This window comes from Polypterus senegalus, chromosome 10 (genome assembly GCF_016835505.1).
Source record: "Polypterus senegalus isolate Bchr_013 chromosome 10, ASM1683550v1, whole genome shotgun sequence".
Lineage (NCBI taxonomy): Eukaryota > Metazoa > Chordata > Cladistia > Polypteriformes > Polypteridae > Polypterus > Polypterus senegalus.
The window spans coordinates 140791233-140811061 of record NC_053163.1 but is presented as its reverse complement, the minus strand read 5'-3'; the positions used below and the strand labels follow the sequence as shown (position 1 = coordinate 140811061).

Sequence of the window (19829 nt, the reverse complement as noted above, 5' to 3'; positions counted from 1 at the left end):
TTCAACCTAATTTTCATTCTGCTTTCCCAGGTGTTCTGGTTATTTAATTGATTATTTACTAATTAGCAGGTCTGACACTGAAGTCATTGCAGCTTTCATCATCCTGGGTGTCTGCTATGCTGGTTGTTAATTATCACTATGAAGGGAGCAAACTACACCGGAAAAGGGGAAAACAATAGGAAAACAACAAAATAGAAGTATTTCTGTTTCTTATAAATGTAAAAACCATACTGTTGTTTTACTGAATGCAGAATAAGAGAAGAATAAAAAAGACCAGCTAATTAAATGAGATCAGTTGTTATCAATTATCATCACCGATTGGGAGTCTGGTTGGAACAAAAACCTGCAGGTACAGTGAGTTCCCAGGACCGAGATTGGGAACCACTGCTCTAGAACTTTTGTTAAATGCTCGCTCAATCGATCTGCTTAAAAATGATGATAATACCAGGACAGGCTCCATCTCCCTGGCACATTACACAAAAAAAAAAAAAAAAAAAAAAAGACCCCTGCTAGCCCACCTGTGCTCAGTTTTATTGCCCCCTATTACATCACTTGACATTAATACCTTTTAAAAGAAATGTAAGAAATCAAAACGTTAAACATGTACGGTATGTTTTAAAAAGTAGAAAGGGTTTTTGTATGAGGCTAACAAGTCAATATTTAGAGAATTAAATATTTTTAGTAAAAAAAAACAAAAAAAAAAAACTGAAAAAGCAAATACAATTATGGACATAAATACTGCAAAGCCAATTACTACAGCACAAACTTATTTTCTTTTATGTAAGATTTTAGTAAAACATAATTTCAAACACAATACAAGGTCTGTTTATAAAAAAAGTAAAAGTTGAAAGGATACTTATTTCTACATAATACTGATGTAATAATATGAGTGGGGAAATATTTATCATTCAGCTTTAGAAGTTGAGCTTCTTGTGTATAATCTGAAAATGTGGATTACTGAAGTAAAATAAAATTCACACACACACATCAAAATCAAAGTACAGATGTTACATTAAAAGGACCATACCTGCCAGCGCTCTGCATAAACTGTTGGTGCTTCCATTCTAGTGTCCCACATTTTGCTGGAACAATTTCCAACCCTTTTCATTTAGAAGCATTTAAAATGTACTAATCAAAAACTGAAGCATGTGGACAAATAGCTGCCATATTCTGCATGTTGTACTGAAGTTTATATTTCAGATTCATCATCAATATATTTTAGATCATCCAGAGTAGGAAAGATAATGGAAGGCTTCTGTGAGTCACTGCAGTGTCCTTTGTTGTTGTTGACATGTTCCCCTTTTGCAAAACCTGAAACAAGTGGAATCGTCTCTTTGGCAGTCTTGTTGTGTAGAATATCTTGCTGTACGACATCACAAATACCATCAGGTTGTATCCGTTGGCTATTATGATTCCCTTTTTTGCCCACATTCACACAGCACACTGTTATATGGCCCTTACATATATTATATGTAAGCAAACTTGCAAGAAGGCAGCTTAGAACTACAACTGCCACCTCTAAGATCAACACAATATTGTTAGTTGTCTGTGGCATTGGAATCTTGGGCTGTCCTGGGTAGGAGTGGTTTGGTATGTTCCTTGGCGTCACCTCAGTCACAGCAGAGGGACTCTGTGTCTCCACCTCTGGAGGTAATGGTTTTATAGGTTTATCCATGTTTTGCTGCGTAGACTGTAAAATGTAAACCATCATAACCTGTTTTAATGGTGTCTCTCTCACTTTCTCCACAGAATAACATACATATCTCCCAATATCTTCCATTGAGGTGTTTAGTATGAAGATTCCACCATTATAGATTATGTATTTAGTCTCATTTGGCTGAATAGAGCTGTTATTTAACGTCCAGTGAACTGTCGCCAGATTAGACAATGGGCTACATTCCAGATGGACAGTGGTACTGGGAACAAACAAAAGTGTAACTTCCCGAATATTACCTGGGAGAGAAAAAAGCATGAACATATAAGCTGACAATACTTCTGCAGATATTAAAAAAAGCTTATAAACTAAAATGTCAAAAATAGCACTGTATTGGTATGGTGCAAGAACATTAGAAGCTGCAGCCTTGGTGATTCATGCCCATTGCTTATACACTGGCTTTAAACACATTTCAGACTCATTTACATTTATGCAAATAAGACCTAGATAATAAATACAAGCTGGACTTGTGACTGCGCTTTTGTATAACTTAACATGTTTTATGTTATTCACCTGCATTTTGTTTCACAACTATTAATAGTAATTCCTCTCAAAATGTTGGGTACTTAACACCAGGATACAAATTGTTTCATAATTTTTCTCTGCTTTTCCTAAGCATGCATTTTATAAAGCCTTTTTTTTGCAATGGATAATTACTTCCTTCTTTTAAATTTGGTTTCATTTTAATTTTCTGTTTGAAATTATTTTACATCTTCCCATAGCAGCATTTTCTTTTCCATGGGCACTGCCATTTTGAGGTTGGTTTATTTATGGTTGCTACAGTTTTTCTATGCATGGATGGTCAGACGTGAACAGCACATGGCGTCAATGTCAAGACAAAATAAAGGTTAGCAGCATGTACTTCTAGTTGCTTCAAATTATGAATAAAACAAAGCTCTTTTGTCATTCACTGTGATTTCGTGCTCCCAGTTTATGATTGTTTGCTTCCAAATTTTGAAGTCTGAGTTTAGTACTTATGTGTTGGCAGTTAGTAGGCTAGACTTTCCAGTAACAAACTTAATATCCTGATTGGTTCTTCTTTCAAACTGTCATAAGCAATCTTACAACAGAACTCCAATGAGCTGCAGGCAATATACAGTATTCACAACACCTTTTAAAGTCTTACTAATTATAAAACGGCTGGAGACATGAAGATGTTTTAGTCTCCTCGTGAAAGGTAGACAACCAGAAACAGAAATACCATTAAGGTATTTCCAACAGTATACCTCACCAGTATACCTATAACCATTCACATGCTGCTAAAATTGCTGTGTTAAGAGTGTCCTCCCGCCTATTCGTGGAAGAAGTCTACTTTACATTTCCCTATTCGGAATGGCAAAATTACCACCAGTTAAGGTCATTTTCCAGAATTTTTCAGCCAATAAGAGGGCAATGATCACCCATGTACTCACTGCAAAATGCGCAAGAAAAGGATGTCAAATACTGGGAAAAGACCAGTGGTATAGTGAATTGATGCAGAACAGCAGAAATGCAATTATCCAAAAAAAAAAAAAAATTACTGTGCAAACAAGAAATTCTTAACAATCAAGCACAATTCATGGGGGAGGGTAGAAATTCTCCATTCATTATAGCACATTCCCATTATTTACTCTGTACAAAGAAAAAAATCAAAAATACTTCTCTCATTCTATTTCTATACTTTGAATTATAGGAGAGATATCATGTGAATGACTCTACCATCAAAAGCAAACTTTTCCAAAGTTTTAAACCTATTAAAGCTACTTAAGTTTCTGTGCCCTAAAAAAATATAACAAGAGAACAGATGACCAGACAAAACTGCACATCAACGCAGCAAAAGAGGACAGGGGGAGCAAAAGAAAGATACAGGTTCCCATCAGCCCCCCAAATTAGCCTAAGAAATGAACAAAACACTTTTTTTTCTCCAATTGGCCTCACAATTAATGGGGATTTGGTTTTCACGTTTTTTTGGTTGGTGTATGTCCTAATTGTTTTATCAATGACAACTTTAATTCCAGATTGTTAATTTTTCAATACTGTTGATATCACACCTTTCTGTCCATAACTGACATTGTTGAGGAGCCAAATTTGTGCTGAATCGGAGAATGTAAAGCACTTGATTAAAGTGTAAAATATCACTAAATAATAACCCTGTGACCCTGTAGTTAGGATATACTGTAGTGGGTTGGATAATGGATGGATGGAATAAGCCCAGGTGGCCATTTTCAGATTTTGCCTAAAGAGTTAATGAACACTAATAAAGACTTACGTGTATCTTTGCATGAAGATGCATCTCCGGTTTTAACATTCTGGATCAGATCCCTAAATTAAGCAAAACAAAATAAATAAATAAATTAACAAAGACTAAGTAAAAAGTAAGGCACACAACAAATCCTATCGGGACCTGTGATTTGCAAGTTCATGCATTATATTTACAGCTTTCAATAGTTGTATGACCACCGTATCTCTCAGAATAAGCCATAGGCTATCCTCATCTGCAAATTATCAAGCAATATAAATATTGCACATCATTTAGTTTTAATGTAAAAATATCAATTAGTGATACTTGGGCATTAATCATAAACCACCAATAAGAGACAATCTGTAAATACTGTAATGTCATAATACAAGTTACTTTCTTTATTTTCTTAGTAATGTGGCTCATATTTTCAGTAGTGCTCAAAACATAAATGACAGGAAAATAAAGCAAAGCTGACTTACGTTTTGTTATTGGTCATGTCAGATATTGATGTGCACCGACTTGATTCTTTGCTCCATGCACAATATGGATCCCTTGCAAGCACACAATCATAACAGGTCTCATAATGTCTGCAGTCAGAAAGTGTGCTCTGTGCTACCTGTGACAAGGATGTAGCATATATTTTGCGCTGCAAAAAGTAAATTAATATGAAAAAAGATGGAAACAGGGTGTTGGTAAGATGGTATTGTTGTTCTGATAGTATAAACTGACTAACACTAACACACAAAAAACCTGGATCTTACTGGTGATTCACTATTTCATACGAATCCTGTAGCCTTGTTGTCGAACTCCTTATTCAACACTGGACCACTTTTGGTACTGGCTACTTAAACATTAGTTTCTGCTTGTAAACGAGCAGCAGTAGCACTGAAAGGTCTCATCTGATTCTCAAAGGTGAGGCTGATTAGCTGGTGGTAAGCATCTTGGGCCAGGGTGTTATAACAATTCAGAGTGTTAGTAGGGCTGGTGAGCATCCTGACATATTGATGATATTTGGCATGTACATTCCTTTAAGTAATCCCTCAGGGTAATAAATAAACATTTGTTTTTAATAATGATGTAATGTTTGAGATAGTATAAAGGTCAACAATGTGCACTTCCACATTGTTCAGAATTATGGATACAACAAAGCTCTCTTGTCATCCACTCTAAATGCTCAAGTAATGCTAGTGTTGGTTTATTGAGATGTAGACAGCAATAAGAAGAATCTCTCAGAACTCTCAGAGAACATAAAACAAGCAGCATTGATTATAAAATATTTCAGATCAGGTGATAGAGATTATTATGCTAATCTACTACTCCCAGCTAACAGTACTGGTGCAATTGTTAAATAACCTTCACACATATAGTTATCATTTCAATTCTTAATCCATATTGAATTTTACTCAATTTATGGTCCCAGAGCTAGCGCCTATTCCAGAAGAATTACGCACAAGGCAGGATCCAACTGTGGAAGGAACACTGGTTCACACCAGGAACTGCATAAAAACCACACTATCACATGACTACAATGCACCCATATGAAAATGGATTTTTTTTCAGCTCAATAAATATCCATTCAAAAAGGACACTTCCGGAATGGAAAATGAATGCTGTGAATTTAGCTTCCTGCAGAGTTCTTCTCATTATCAGATTTAAATATGAATGAGGGTTTACAGGAGTGAGATTAAACAAACTGGAACAGAAATCCATCACAGGCTATTTTGGAACATGAGGTGGGCATGTGGAGACATACATCCATTTCCTTGTGGTGTTATTCTTCCCACAAAATGTTGGTTGTTTTGAGGGCAAACTGGATGTTGGGGTTCTGGTGACAGGTGGCCATCTTAACTTTAGTTAGACACATTTGATAAAGTGACTTAATAAAGGTTGCTTCAGAATAAATACAATAATTTAAAGAGATTGCATAACCCAGCATTAATCTCTTTGAACGGCGATGGCAGTTTAACAGCAGTTTCTACCTTTCAGGAATGAATTGCTTATAAGCTCTGTAATAACTAAGTACTTTATCTCATACTAGTACAGATGAACTTTGCAAGAAAGCGTCTTCTATGAATTTGTTTCACATAGTACATGCATGTTTCATGATTTAAAAAAATCTTATTATATTAGAAAAATATATGAGACACAATTTACTTTACAACAAAAATACTGGACCCTTTACTGGTTGTCTTCTCCAGTGCCCATATCGTTCCACCATATTGCAATAACTATATAGTCTTTGTTCTTCTGGCTCCATATGACTCCCAGCATATAGTAGTTCATGCTGTTCATCATAAAATTGATAAGGTTTCCTACAAAATCATCTGTTTAATACATATTTTTTATTCATTATGTTTAGCATAGGTATTTACAGCCTTTTTTATTTAAAGGGTAAACAAAAAAAAAAAAAAGAAAATACTGATTGTATGTTCTTTTGATTCTTATAATATCACATGGTTAATGTATCACGCTGTTTAAAAATGAAAAAACTGCTCATGTATTTACCTATTTAATTTCACACACTATCTCAGGTGCCAATGACATTTATTTTTTAGTAAAACCACTGTATTTTTATGCTTCTGTTCTGAAATATATAAAGAGTTGTGACTCTATCAATAGAAAACTATCAATAGTTTATCTAACATAAATAACAGTTACATTACTGGTGTTTCAAAGCTGCCAAATACAGTTAGGCTCATTAAGAAACCATGCAAATCATACTTATAAACAGCTAAAACAAAAACTGTATAAGCAAAATGTTTTAAAAAATCCACCAAAGGTGTAGACATAATGTCCTTACTAGACAATTTTTGTTTTTAAATAGAACTTAACTCTAATAAATAAATATTTACCTTTTTAGAAGAGATACGAAGACTGAGAATGGACTCTTCATTTTTAAATAACTGGGCCTCTTCAATAATAAACATTTTGTTTTCTAAATTGATTGCTTTTTGCAGGTACCCATTATCTGTAAGGAAAAATCAAGGGAAGGTGAAAAGCAGCTTTATTCCACAGATAACTATTATTTTTTTAAGTTATTATTATTAATACAATTAAGACTAAAGCCCTAATTGTACAGTCCTACAGCAAAAATCTTAACCAGACACCCCGGCAATGTCATCTTGTGGTTTAGAAGATGTAATAAGCAGAGCAATGACATGCTGTATGTTGAGTAGCACATGCAAGCTAAAATTTCAATGTATTCTCTACACATGACAGTAACGACCCTATGAATTTGTAGGCACGCGGGTGTAAACTAGAATTCTACTACTGACTCCCTGTGTGGTGTTAACTCAATTCATCTGCTTAAGCTAAACCTGTACAACAATGTTAAAATAAGTTCCTACACTCAATGTGAGATGATTTGTTTAAATAATCTGCTAAAGAAAAATGGCCCCGACTACTAGTATCCTAGCAGAACTAGAATTCTTGCTTTTTATAACACTGCAGAATCACCGTTTCATTATTTTGCATTGTTGTGTAAGCTGCTACTGTGTCACCACATTGTAAGGAGAATAATAAAAACTCTTGTAAGAGTCCGGCTCATCCAGTAGTAATACTTTTGTATAAATAGTCCATCCATCCTCTTCCGCTTATCCAGGGTCGGGTCGCGGGGACAGCAGCTTAAGCAGAGACACCCAGACTTTCCTCTCCCCGGCCACTTCTTCCAGCTCTTCCGGGAGAATCCCAAGGCGTTCCTAGGCCAGCTGGGAGACACAGTCCCTCCAGCGTGTCCTGGGTCTTCCCCGGGGCCTCCTCCCGGTTGGACGTGCCCGGAACACCTCACCCGGGAGGCGTCCAGGAGGCATCCTGATCAGATGCCCGAGCCACCTCATCTGACTCCTTTTGATGCGGAGGAGCAGTGGCTCTACTCTGAGCCCCTCCCAGATGACTGAGCTTCTCACCCTATCTTTAAGGGAAAGCCCAGACACCCTGCGGAGGAAACTCATTTCAGCCGCTTGTATTCGCAATCTCATTCTTTCGGTCACTACCCATAGCTCATGACCATAGGTGAGGGTAGGAACGTAGATCGACTGGTAAATTGAGAGCTTTGCCTTATGGCTCAGCTCCTTTTTCACCATGACAGACCGATGCAGAGCCCGCATCACTGCAGATGCCGCATCGATCCGCCTGTCGATCTCACGCTCCATTCTTCCCTCACTCGTGAACAAGATCCCGAGATACTTGAACTCCTCCACTTGGGGCAGGATCTCTCCCCCAACCCTGAGAGGGCACTCCACCCTTTTCCGGCTGAGGACCATGCTCTCGGATTTGGAGGTGCTGATTCTCATCCCAGCCGCTTCACACTCAGCTGCAAACCGCTCCAGAGAGAGCTGAAGATCACGGCCTGATGAAGCAAACAGGACATCATCATCTGCAAAAAGCAGCGACCCAATCCTGAGTCCACCAAACCGGACCCCTTCAACACCCTGGCTGCGCCTAGAAATTCTGACCATAAAAGTTATGAACAGAATCGGTGACAAAGGGCAGCCCTGGCAGAGTCCAACTCTCACTGGAAACGGGCTTGACTTACTGCCGGCAATGCAGACCAAGCTCTGAAACCGGTTGTACAGGGACCGAACGGCCCTTATCAGGGGGTCCAGTACCCCATACTCCCGGGGGGACACCCCACAGGATTCCCCAAGGGACACGGTTGAACGCCTTTTCCAAGTCCACAAAACACATGTAGACTGCTTGGGCAAACTCCCATGCACCCTCCAGGATTCTGCTAAGGGTGTAGAGCTGGTCCACTGTTCCACGACCAGGACGAAAACCACACTGTTCCTCCTGAATCCGAGGTTCGACTATCCGACGGACCCTCCTCTGCAGAACCCCCGAATAGACTTTTCCAGGGAGGCTGAGGAGTGTGATCCCTCTGTAGTTGGAAAACACCCTCCGGTCCCCCATTTTAAAGAGGGGGACCACCACCCCGGTCTGCCAATCCAGAGGCACTGTCCCCGATGTCCATGCGATGTTGCAGAGACGTGTCAACCAAGACAGTCCTACAACATCCAGAGCCTTAAAGAACTCCGGGCGTATCTCATCCATCCCCGGACACTGCACTGCTTCCCCCTCCTGAGACGACGGACGGTGGACCAGAATCTCCTCGAAGCCGTCCGAAAGTCGTTCTCCATGGCCTCTCCAAACTCCTCCCATGTCCGAATTTTTGCCTCAGCAACAACCGAAGCCGCATTCCGCTTCGCCTGCCGGTACCTATCAGCTGCCTCCAGAGACCCACAGGACAAAAAGGTCCTATAGGACTCCTTCAGCTTGATGGCATCCCTCACAGCCGGTGTCCACCAACGGGTTCGGGAATTGCCACCACGACAGGCACCGACCACCTTGCGGCCACAGCTCCGGTCAGCCGCCTCAACAATAGAGGCCCGGAACATGGCCCATTTGGACTCAATGTCCCCTACCTCCCTCAGGAGGTGGTTGAAGTTCTGCCGGAGGTGGGAGTTGAAGCTACTTCTGACAAAGGAACTCTGCCAGCCGTTCCCAGCAGACCCTCACAACACGTTTGGGTCTACCAGGTCTGACCGGCATCTTCCACCACCATCGAAGCCAACTCACCACCAGGTGATGATCAATTGACAGCTCCACCCCTCTCTTCACCCGAGTGTCCAAGACATATGGCCGCAAGTCCACGACACGACCACAAAGTCGATCATCGAACTGAAGCCTTGGGTGTCCTGGTGCCAAGTGCACATATGAACACCCTTATGCTTGAACATGGTGTTCGTTATGGACAATCCGTGACGAGCACAGAAGTCCAATAACAAAACACCGCTCGGGTTCAGATCGGGGGGGCCATTCCTCCCAATCACGCCCTTCCAGGTCCCACTGTCATTGCCCACATGAGCATTGAAGTCTCCCAGCAAAACGAGGGAATCCCCAGAAGGTATGCCCTCTAGCACCCCCTCCATACGCACAAACAACAGTCAGGACCCTTCCCCTTTTTTGTATAAATAGTAAGATGCTTAAATAACATCTAAATTGCATCAGAGGCCAGCAAGTTGTGGAGGGCAGAAAGTACATTTGTAATGGAATTATGCACTTTAATAACCATTTGTAACAAGTTTTGCAGAAATATATTTGGCATCATGAGCATTAATTATGAACCATTGCACTAAGGTGGAAATTATCCAACTTAGGTATCTGTTTTGTCCAATTCTGAAGCAAGTCTATACAGTTGTTTAAAAGAAAGTCCCATGAAGTGTGCAGAAATACAAAGGGATCTTCATTTCATGGTGGACTGGAAGGATCCAAGGCGTTGAGGATTGTTTAAACTAGGGAAGGGGAAAGGGACAGGGAGGTTTAGAATGGTACATGAAGGGACAAATAGTGTAAAACCATATATACAGAGTAACGTAAATTCTCACGCAAAGTTTTAAGTGCAAAAGTAAAATAAGTAGCACATTAAAAAATAGCTTGCATTAATGCTGGAACTATCAAATTAAACCATGTGATTTGGAGCTGTATGTAGCTAAGCATAATTATAACATTATACCAATAAAAGAATCCTGGTGAAATAGCAACGATATGGAAGAGTTTAACACAGATGGGTACATATTTTTTGGAAGGAAAGAAAGAACAGAAAAGGAAAGAGGCCTGCTTCTTAATGTCAAACAGAATTTAAATTTAAGTCTCCTTCAGTTGAGCGATGAGCCGTATCTTAGTGAGGGTTTGCCTGGAAAGCATTATGGATGGAGACCTTATTTTAGGAGTATGCTACAGTCCCTCAAATGCAGACATTAATTTTAATGCACATATTTTTAATATTAAGAAGAATTAAAAGGCATGTTTACAAGGGGATTTTATAATCATGAGGAACTTTTACTACCCAAATATCAACTGGGTTAACCTTGCAAACAGCAGAATATACGAATAGGAGTTTTTATACGTAATCAGAGACTGCTTTTTAAAACAATATGTTACCAGGATGAAATTCAGGGTGTAGAGGTGACTGAACCACTAGGGCCAAGTGATCATAATATGAAAGAGCACAGATGCAAAGACTAAAGTTGTTCAGCTTAACTTTGACAGAGTAAATTTTAAACAGATTTAGCTAAGTCTAAAATTAATAAACTGGAATAAGAAGCTTTTAAGTGTATGAGCAGTCAAGGAGCAGTTGAACAGGTTTAAAAATATTTTGTATATAATGTTGCTATGTACCTGTCCTACATTTACAATTAGTTGGAAATTAAAAAAAAAAAACAAAAAACAAGTGGGTTAATAAGGAGTTGCAAAAAAAGCTACAAAGGGGAAAAAAAAAATCAGCTGTATGAGGCGTATAAGATTAATAAATACAATGCAATTCTTAAGGTGTATGAGAGTATTAGGGCAACCATTAAGAAGGATATTAGGGAAGCTAAAATACAGTTAAAAGAGGAATATTGCAAATAAAGCAAAAGATCACCCAAAGAGATGTTTCAGTATTTTAGTGGTAAAAGAACAGTCAAGGAAGGGGTGAAGTGTATCAAGAATAGTAGATGGGGATTAAAATGTAGAGTCAGTTAAACAGCAAATGCTCTAAACTCTAATTTTTCTGAAAGTCTTCACATGTGAGGAGTTGATAAACTCACCAATAGTAACAGGGACTACTAAAGCGGTTCTTAGTGACTTGAAAATTGTACAGGGAGAATTGATGATTGGATTAAATAGGCAGAAATCAAACAAATCACCAGGACCAAATAACATAGGGGTTAGGATTAGTTAGGAAGTCACAACACGCAGGGTAAAATCAGATGGACTGGAAATAGAAAATATTATCCCATTATATAAAAAAGGTAAATGGGCAAATGCAAGTAATTATAAGCTAGAAAGCTTAGTATTTGTCACAAGAAAATTAATGGAAAGAACTGTTAAGGAAAAGATTGAGAAACACATCACAAGGACAGGAGTTTTACTGAACAGTCAGTGTAGGTTCAGACAAGGATGGTTATGTTTTACTAACATGGTAGAATTCTATGAAAAAGCAACAGAAGGATACAATCAAACTGGTGCATACAATATTATTTATCACAACTTTCAGAAGCATCTTATAAGGTACTCCATGAGAGGTTGGGCATCAGACTAAAAGAAGCGGAAAAACAGGTTGTAGTGTGTAGGTGGATGCGAAACTGGCTATAACACAGGAAGCAGATGTTTACAGTGTGAACAACCTGATTAGAATTGGGTAATGTTATACTGTAGTGGTGTCAGTCAGAGGTCAGTGCTAGGGCTACTGCTATTTTAAATATAAATACATGATTTTGCTAGAAATATAAATAACAAGCTCATTAAATTTACAGATGATACCAAACTGGGTGGATTGGAAGATAGTCTAGAATCCATTGAATCATCATAGAGGGAATTAGATGGCATACAGGCTTGGGCAGATTTGTAGCAGATGAAATTTAATGTACTGTAAGTGAATGTAAATTACTACACATAAGAAGTAAAATTGTTAAATTTGAATACACAATGGGAGGTCTGAAACTTGAAAGTACTGCTTATGAGAAGGATTTAGGAGTTTTAGTGAACTTGTCACTAACAACTGCCAAATAGTGTTCAGAGGCCATTAACTTAATGTTAGGTTATATAGCACCAGTTTTTGAGTATGAGTCAAAGGAGGTTATGTTTAAACTTTATAATGCATTAGTGAGGCCTTACCTAGTGTACTGTGTACAGTTGTGGACTCCTGGCTACAAAAAAAATAATAAGGCTAATTCTAGGACTACAGGGAATGAGTTATGAAAAATTATTAAATGAGGTGTGCCTTTTCAGTTTAAGTAAAAGGAGATTAAGGTGATATTATTTGAAGTTTTAAAATTATGAAAGGAATTAGTATAGTCGCTTGAGACTGTTACTTTAAAATTACTTCAACAAGAGTATGGGGACACAGTTGGAAACTTGAACAGGGTAAAGTATTCGTCAAATAGAGAGCCGCAGACACCTGGAATAAGTGACCAAATATTGTGGTAGACAGCAGGACTTTAGTGACCTTAAAATTTATATTTGGTGTTAGTTTGGAGGAATTAAAATGGATAGGACTGGCATGTCTTGTTGGGCTAAATGGCCTGTTCTTGTGTAAAGGTTTCTAATGTTCTATATCCACATTAATTTATTATGGGCCAATTTAGAAATGTGCTAGGCTTTGCTGAAGCTTATTAAGGCAATAGAGAATTCAGCAAGAGGTTCAACTCCACCAAAGTATCATCCATCCATCCATTATCCAACCCGCTATATCCTAACACGGGGGTTCAGCTGGAGCCAATCCCAGCCAGCACAGGGCGCAAGGCAGGAAACAAACCCCGGGCAGGGTGCCAGCCCACCGCAACCACAGTATCATCCTGCTAATATTTAATTTTTGTTGGAGTTTGCTTCAGAGCTCAGCTTTTCTGAGGCAATGCGAAGCTCCAAAAAACTTCAAAAAGGAATAAAGAAACTACTTAAATACAGGGTGCAGCAGAAATAACTCCCACATTTCGAAAAATCACTGTGGGGTCCCCAAAGCAGGTAGAGGGGTGCAGTTCGTTCTGTTAGGTATGGTACATAATAAAGTTTTCAGCTGTCACCATGCCGTGGTCGGGTGAGCATCGAGGCTTTGTAGTGGAGGCTTCTTTCAAAAATGGCAAATCTGTAGCTGCAACACAGAGGATGTTTTGCACGTGGTTCGGTTTACGTGCTAATGAAAGTGTTCCAGACCGGAAAACGATTTTGCTGTGGGTTCAAAGAGTAAGGGCAACAGGAGGTTTTCAAACATCGTCCTCGGTCCTTGGACCAACTAAAGGAGGCTATTCAAGAAGAAATTGAAGGAATTTCACCCGACATGCTAGTGAGAGTGATGGAAAACTTCCAAGAACGGCTCCAAATGTGTATCAGCCTTCAAGGCCACCATTTGGAAGATATAATTTTTAAAACTTAAAGTAAAAAACTTTTTTATTTCTACATTTGGGAAATAAAAAGTTTTTGCTGATACCTTGTAGCATTTTTTTTCAATCCCCCTTTGAAATGTGGGAGTTATTTCTGCCGCACCCTGTATTTTACTAACAAACACTAACAATGCAAAAAATTTCAGAAAGGCTTCTGCAGCTTCCTAGAGCCATCTAAATACTAATGTACACCTGGCAATCCTCCTCTTCAAAATATGTATTTAAGGCTTACTGTTTCTTTCTCTCACCTGTTTACCAAATAATACTATAAGGATTGCACATGGTTTTGACTTGATCTTTAACAGTTCATTTTCACAATGTTATAAAAAGCATGAGGATGCATTTTTCAGGGAAGCAATATGAAAATACCCTATGAGAGGCTGCCACTCTGTTTAGGGTTGTTTCCCGCCTTGGGTTCAATGCTGCTGCTAAAATGTCCTATGCCTCTATTGTTCTGTGTTTGTAATTGAAAGTATTGTAACAATTGTTTCTTATTTCAATTATTACAATTGTTTCATCCACCAAACCATTTTCTGGCGCCAGTAAAGTCCAATTAAAGGTTGCAAGAAATTATAAAAGATGTGGGTTAAGGGTAAGAAACTGAAACACAGCAGTGAAAACTAAGATAAACAGCAGGCAATTCTTCATGAAATACTCCACTGAGAAGTATTATAATGCCATTTAAAAGGTGTCATGGCAAGAGGAAATATATTTTCTCTTATATTCTTTTAACCCAAGTATTAACAAAAGAAACTGATGGAATATTTTAAAGTAGAAGTAAAAATGACCTCTGTACTTAAAGATAGGTTGGTTAAAGATGAATAACTGGAATGACAGCTAGATAAATGGATGGAGTCAAATGTGCTTCAGGCATTAGTTATTAGTTAAGACTGCAAAACCCTTGAGTTGGATGAAATTTTACTAGTAGAGATGAAAGAAAAAACACATTACTTATAAATTTCAGTAAGAATATTCTAACAGTCACTTAAAGTGAAGTACCATCTGTTGACTGAAAAGTTGCAAATGTGACTCCATTCCACAAGAACAAAGGAAAAAAATTATTAAAGTAATTACTAATTATAGACCAATAGACTTTGCTTGTATTCTAAAGACTGCAACTATGGTAATGACAATCCAAAATTGTTTAGAAGGTTTCTTACACAAAAACAATATTTTTAATGAAGACAATAAAAAAAGAATCCGTTAAACAATTTTTCAAAAGGTAACTGTAATCAAAATCAAAGTATGCTGCAAAACGTACTTTCAAAAGCATTTTGATATGGTTCTGTATCAAAGAATAATTCTAAAAGCCTCCAAGGTAAAAATAAAATGGATTTAGAACTAGTTGATAGGCTGGAAGAAAAAAGTACAGGTAAGAGAAGTATAACATGAGAAGATCATTGGTATGTCGTAATGATCTACTGAAACCATTTCTGTATCTGATATTATAGCTAATATAGCAAATATAACTCTGTATTTGTAAGATGACATCAAAACTGGAGAGATTGCACGTACTGAGAAGGCTCCAGCAACAACTGAACACCTGGACAATCATCTAACTGGGTAAATCCCTAAAAAATGTGCCCTAATATAGACAAGTTCAAAGTACCATAAGAACACAAATGAAAAAGGAATTCTAAATGAAAGATGTGTAACACTATTTTAGGAGACCACCTTCTTCATATTGAAACTACATCATTGAGGTAATATACTGTTAAAAAGGAAAATAAAATATTAGGTTCTACTGAAAAGAAAAAGAAAATTCTTAAATCTGCTTAATCCAATTCAACATCATGACGGCCAGGGCCAGTATCAAAAGAAAGTTCATTACAGGATCACACATGTGGACACCTCCATTCTCAAACACACACTTACAAAATGGGAATTTAAACTTGTTAACCAACTACCATGCACATGAGTGAAAATGTACACATTGAGTACACAAAAGGAAACCCACACAACCATAGGAAATACTGTGTACTATAATCTTTCACTGATGAAACACACATCATAAAGTCAAGTTGTTTTTTTACTTGATATACAGTACATGGTGTATCTTAATTGTAAATTATAAAAAGTTTAGTTTCACAAATCCCATCTTCCCAGTGTAGTACCTCTAATATTTCCCTCTCAACTATTTTACCTTTCCCTGTAGCAGTTTGATTGTGCCCTCGTCTTGGAAAACTTTTGGCAGCCTGTCACCTCTTTGTAACAGAAATAATACCCAGGCTACAATTCAAACACTGGATGGGCATGGGGTGTGGGACATTCATTGTTTTTTATTGATCTAAAATGTATTAATACAATTTCACAAACAGTATATTGCAGAAGATATGGACTGCAAATCTCAAAAAGTAGATAAAATGGTAAAAAAAAAAAAAAAAAGAATACTACTAAAAGATTCCATACAATGCACTTCATGCTCCCCTCCACAGATTTGTAAAATTACCAACAAAATCAGGCATCTACTTGTTTATATGTAGCAGATTCAAGGTATAATTTTGCTGCCTTTATTTTGGCTAAAGATAACTTGAAAGCATCTTTATTTAACTGTGAATAGTATTAACTGCTTTCTTATTGTTTGCCCAGAAGAGTGTCTCACCTGTCCCAATGAACATCACATCATAAAGCTGGTTATCCAGGGCTTTAATTCGGTCAACGACTATACTTGTAAACCGAGATCCAGTTTTGATAAGTTTGGGCTTCCCATCGATAGGAGTGACAGGGTCATCCATCAAAGGGTGATCTCTTACAAACTGCAGTGTCTTGTCTGGCAGGTCCAGAGTCCTGTTTATTTTCATATTTCTTGCTTGATTGTTAATGCACTAAATAATGCAGAATTAAGAATAAGGCATCAGAAACATACATGCTATATGTTGATTAATAATCTTGTAATACAAACGCAAATTATTAATAACAAAGAATCAGACATACGACCATAAGCAGTCAACTGGGATATACACAAATATGTACATTATACAAGTATGTATATTAATACTAAGAAGTCTTTTGTACGGAAAGCAACAATGAATAAAGAATACCTTAAAAGTGAAACACACAAAAAAGTTCTTAAGCACATTCTTTCATAACTGCTTTTAATGTAACCATTTTTGTAATTCTAAATACAGTATAAACATACTAAAGAAAAAAGGAAACATTAAGTTAAAATGTGGTTGTCACTGTCACCTTACACCCCCGATTGATGACTGTTTTAAAGTTTTGCATTCTCCCCATTTCCATGTCTCCAGGTAGACCAATTTTTCCTCTCCTATCTCCAAAGACATACAGGTTAGATTCCAATTTAACCCCTGTGTAAGTGTGTGCATAAGTTAGCTTTATGAGCTACTGGTATTCTCCAAGGCTGCTTTCTTTCCATTTAAACAGGCTTGAAAATGAAGAAAGGGAGTAAATGAAAACAAAAAAAAAAAACAATAGTATGGAATATATCACTGGCTTTTAACGATTTTTCTTTCACTGCATACACTTACAAGATCAGTTAAAAAATGACTACCACAGAAACCTTCTGTTTGTTACCAAATTGTGGAATTATTCAAGTGTAATGTGTGGCAATTTAATAAATGTTGAACACTGTTTGCCTACAAGGACGCCAAGTTGCAAGTCTCTGATATGAGGCTTGACAGTCTGATCATGTTGTTAAGATTAAAAGACAGTAAACTCAATTGTTGTGAACTATATTTATATAGCAAAAAGTGTGACAGAAAAACTGAAACCTGGAGAATTTTAGTTTTATGTAATGATTGGATCAGGAAAATGATTAAAGTCAGGTGTAATGTCTCCCAGACAAAAGGGATGTACAGGGCAGATCTACATGTAGTATTCATTGGATATGGAAAGTGCATCCTATGATGTGTATGTTACTACACTAGTAAAAAATGAGTTGGAACTTACTTAGATAGTGAAAAGACAGCAGCTACTTTTGATTTGATCCTACTAAGTTAGTAGGTAGGAGGCAGGCTTCATGAATGTGGTAGATTTTTTTTTCTATTCAAACTGTCCTTCAAAATTAAATCAATTGAGTGTAGAGATACTCAAAATCCTGAATATGTACCAAAGAATGAGTGGGCACGACTGAATTAAAATATAAAGTTCATTTTTAACATTATTTGCATTATGTTGCAAAAGTTGCATGTGTCAGGTAAGGATCAGAGGTAGAAGAGATGTTGTACTAATTTCAAAGTATTATCTTGGGAAAGTATTTTCTGTAGATGAGATTGCAAGGTTTGTGGAGGATGATTTGCAGCAAAATGAGTAAGAGTAATATAGTAAAAGCAGAAGTGGTGGTATATGATGTAGAATGTAATGACATCTGTATTCAGACCAAATATTCTAAACCTAATCTAAAATGAATGTCATTTTAAGAAATTGTAGCAAATATTTTGAAATACTATGAAATAATGCAAATCCTTTTCCAATTCCTCACATAGATGTATCAGTGTAAGTATCATGCTTGTTACAAATGGCCCTGATAAATAGACAGTTCTGCACAATAAAAGTAGGCTGATTCTTTCAGTCTACTTGTTACTTGTGCCAAACTCACAAAGTGCCAGTCAGGAACTGTAATCTTATTGTTTATATCATTTTGAAAACATTTTAGGACGGTATAAATTGGATACGCATGCTGATCTATAATTAAAAAAAAAATAAAAAATCATTATTTAAAATTGAAACTAAATATTGCAAGCTTTAAATTCTCAATAGCTGTGTTTATGGGGCAGTTTAGTATACACTAAGTATACAAAGTCCTTACAAAAAAGTTCAGGCCCTTTAAAACTTTCCAAATGTTGCTGGATTATGAATGATACCAGCACTCCATATGTCCAATCTGTATTTTTATTATAAACTAAAATGCACTCAATGCTGCTAGAATAGGCTCTGGCATTCCACAACCCCAGTAACACAAAAATCAAGCTCAGAAAATGGGTAGATTGACAGATAAATGAAAGTCTTTCCTGAAAGCAATAATTTTGAATTACTCACAGCTCCTGGACGGGGCACAGGTACATCCTGATTGTACACAATCCATTTGACGTGTGAAGAATCCACTGTGACTGGTTCTTTATACTTTCCCTGAGAGAACACCTCGTGTATCTTTCTCATACTGTAGGCACACACGATTGAGATGTCCAACACACCTCTGGAGAAAGAAAAAACATGCTAAAATAATACATTTTAAAACTATTACAAGGCAATTGTGAACAGCTGAGTAATGAATACATCCAGATTAAAACTAAAACAGTAACACTGACATAAAATACTAAATTACATTCTTAAACTAGGTGTAGTGCTGCATCAGTGTGCACTTATACAAAAGGCAAACGTAGGGAAGAGTTATTTTAATGCTGGGGAAAAAATAAAATAAATAAAAAGGTTAGAGTCAAATTGTTTTGGCTATATAACCTTCGTCAGGTGTGTGTCTCAGTGCATCAGGATTATTGTTTTTATTTTAAAGAACATTAAAGTGGGTCAACCAGTAAAGACAAAAAAAGCAAAAAAGCACATCTCAAAATTGCTAAGGCAACAGAGCAGCTATTGACCAGCCCCCCAATCAGCTTTGTATATATGTTCTAATTAAGACAATAAATGTCTAACTTATAATTTACGCTATGAGCTAAAGATTCAGAATTAAAATGAGACGATAAAAGACAAATCATTTTATTTGAAAGCATGAAACCAAATATAATTATGTGTGAAGCTTTGGCTGGGAGGACATAAAAAAACAACAAACACTAGAATTCCAAAAAGAAAAAAAAAAAAAAAAGAAAAAAAATTTCACAAAAGTAGGATGGACAGACAAAGAATGAAGAGTCTGTATTTAAGGAATACACCACCCAAAAATTATATTTTATATGTTACTGCATGTGTTTTCATGGAGAACTGACATAAAGTTTATGATATAACAGAAGTCTATGGTGACCAATGCCTGAAAATTGTCCTTGGTGGGGGGTTTGAATCTTCA

At 37.1% G+C, this 19829-nt stretch overlaps 1 protein-coding gene across 3 annotated transcripts in view; it reads right to left on the bottom strand.

The window, feature by feature from the left end:
* Window positions 1–515: 515 nt before the first annotated feature.
* Window positions 516–19829, bottom strand: part of si:ch211-129c21.1 (uncharacterized protein LOC563087 homolog) — an 82009-nt gene continuing 62695 nt past the window's right edge. For all 3 annotated transcript variants that reach the window (XM_039766878.1, XM_039766880.1, XM_039766879.1), the window contains exons 10-15: window positions 18851–19007; window positions 16455–16677; window positions 6788–6903; window positions 4415–4581; window positions 3963–4015; window positions 516–1953 (exon numbers count right to left, since the gene is read on the bottom strand). In XM_039766878.1, the coding sequence (XP_039622812.1) occupies window positions 1190–1953; window positions 3963–4015; window positions 4415–4581; window positions 6788–6903; window positions 16455–16677; window positions 18851–19007 (1480 nt within the window). In that variant the 3' untranslated portion in view covers window positions 516–1189. The remainder of the gene's footprint in view (window positions 1954–3962; window positions 4016–4414; window positions 4582–6787; window positions 6904–16454; window positions 16678–18850; window positions 19008–19829) is intronic.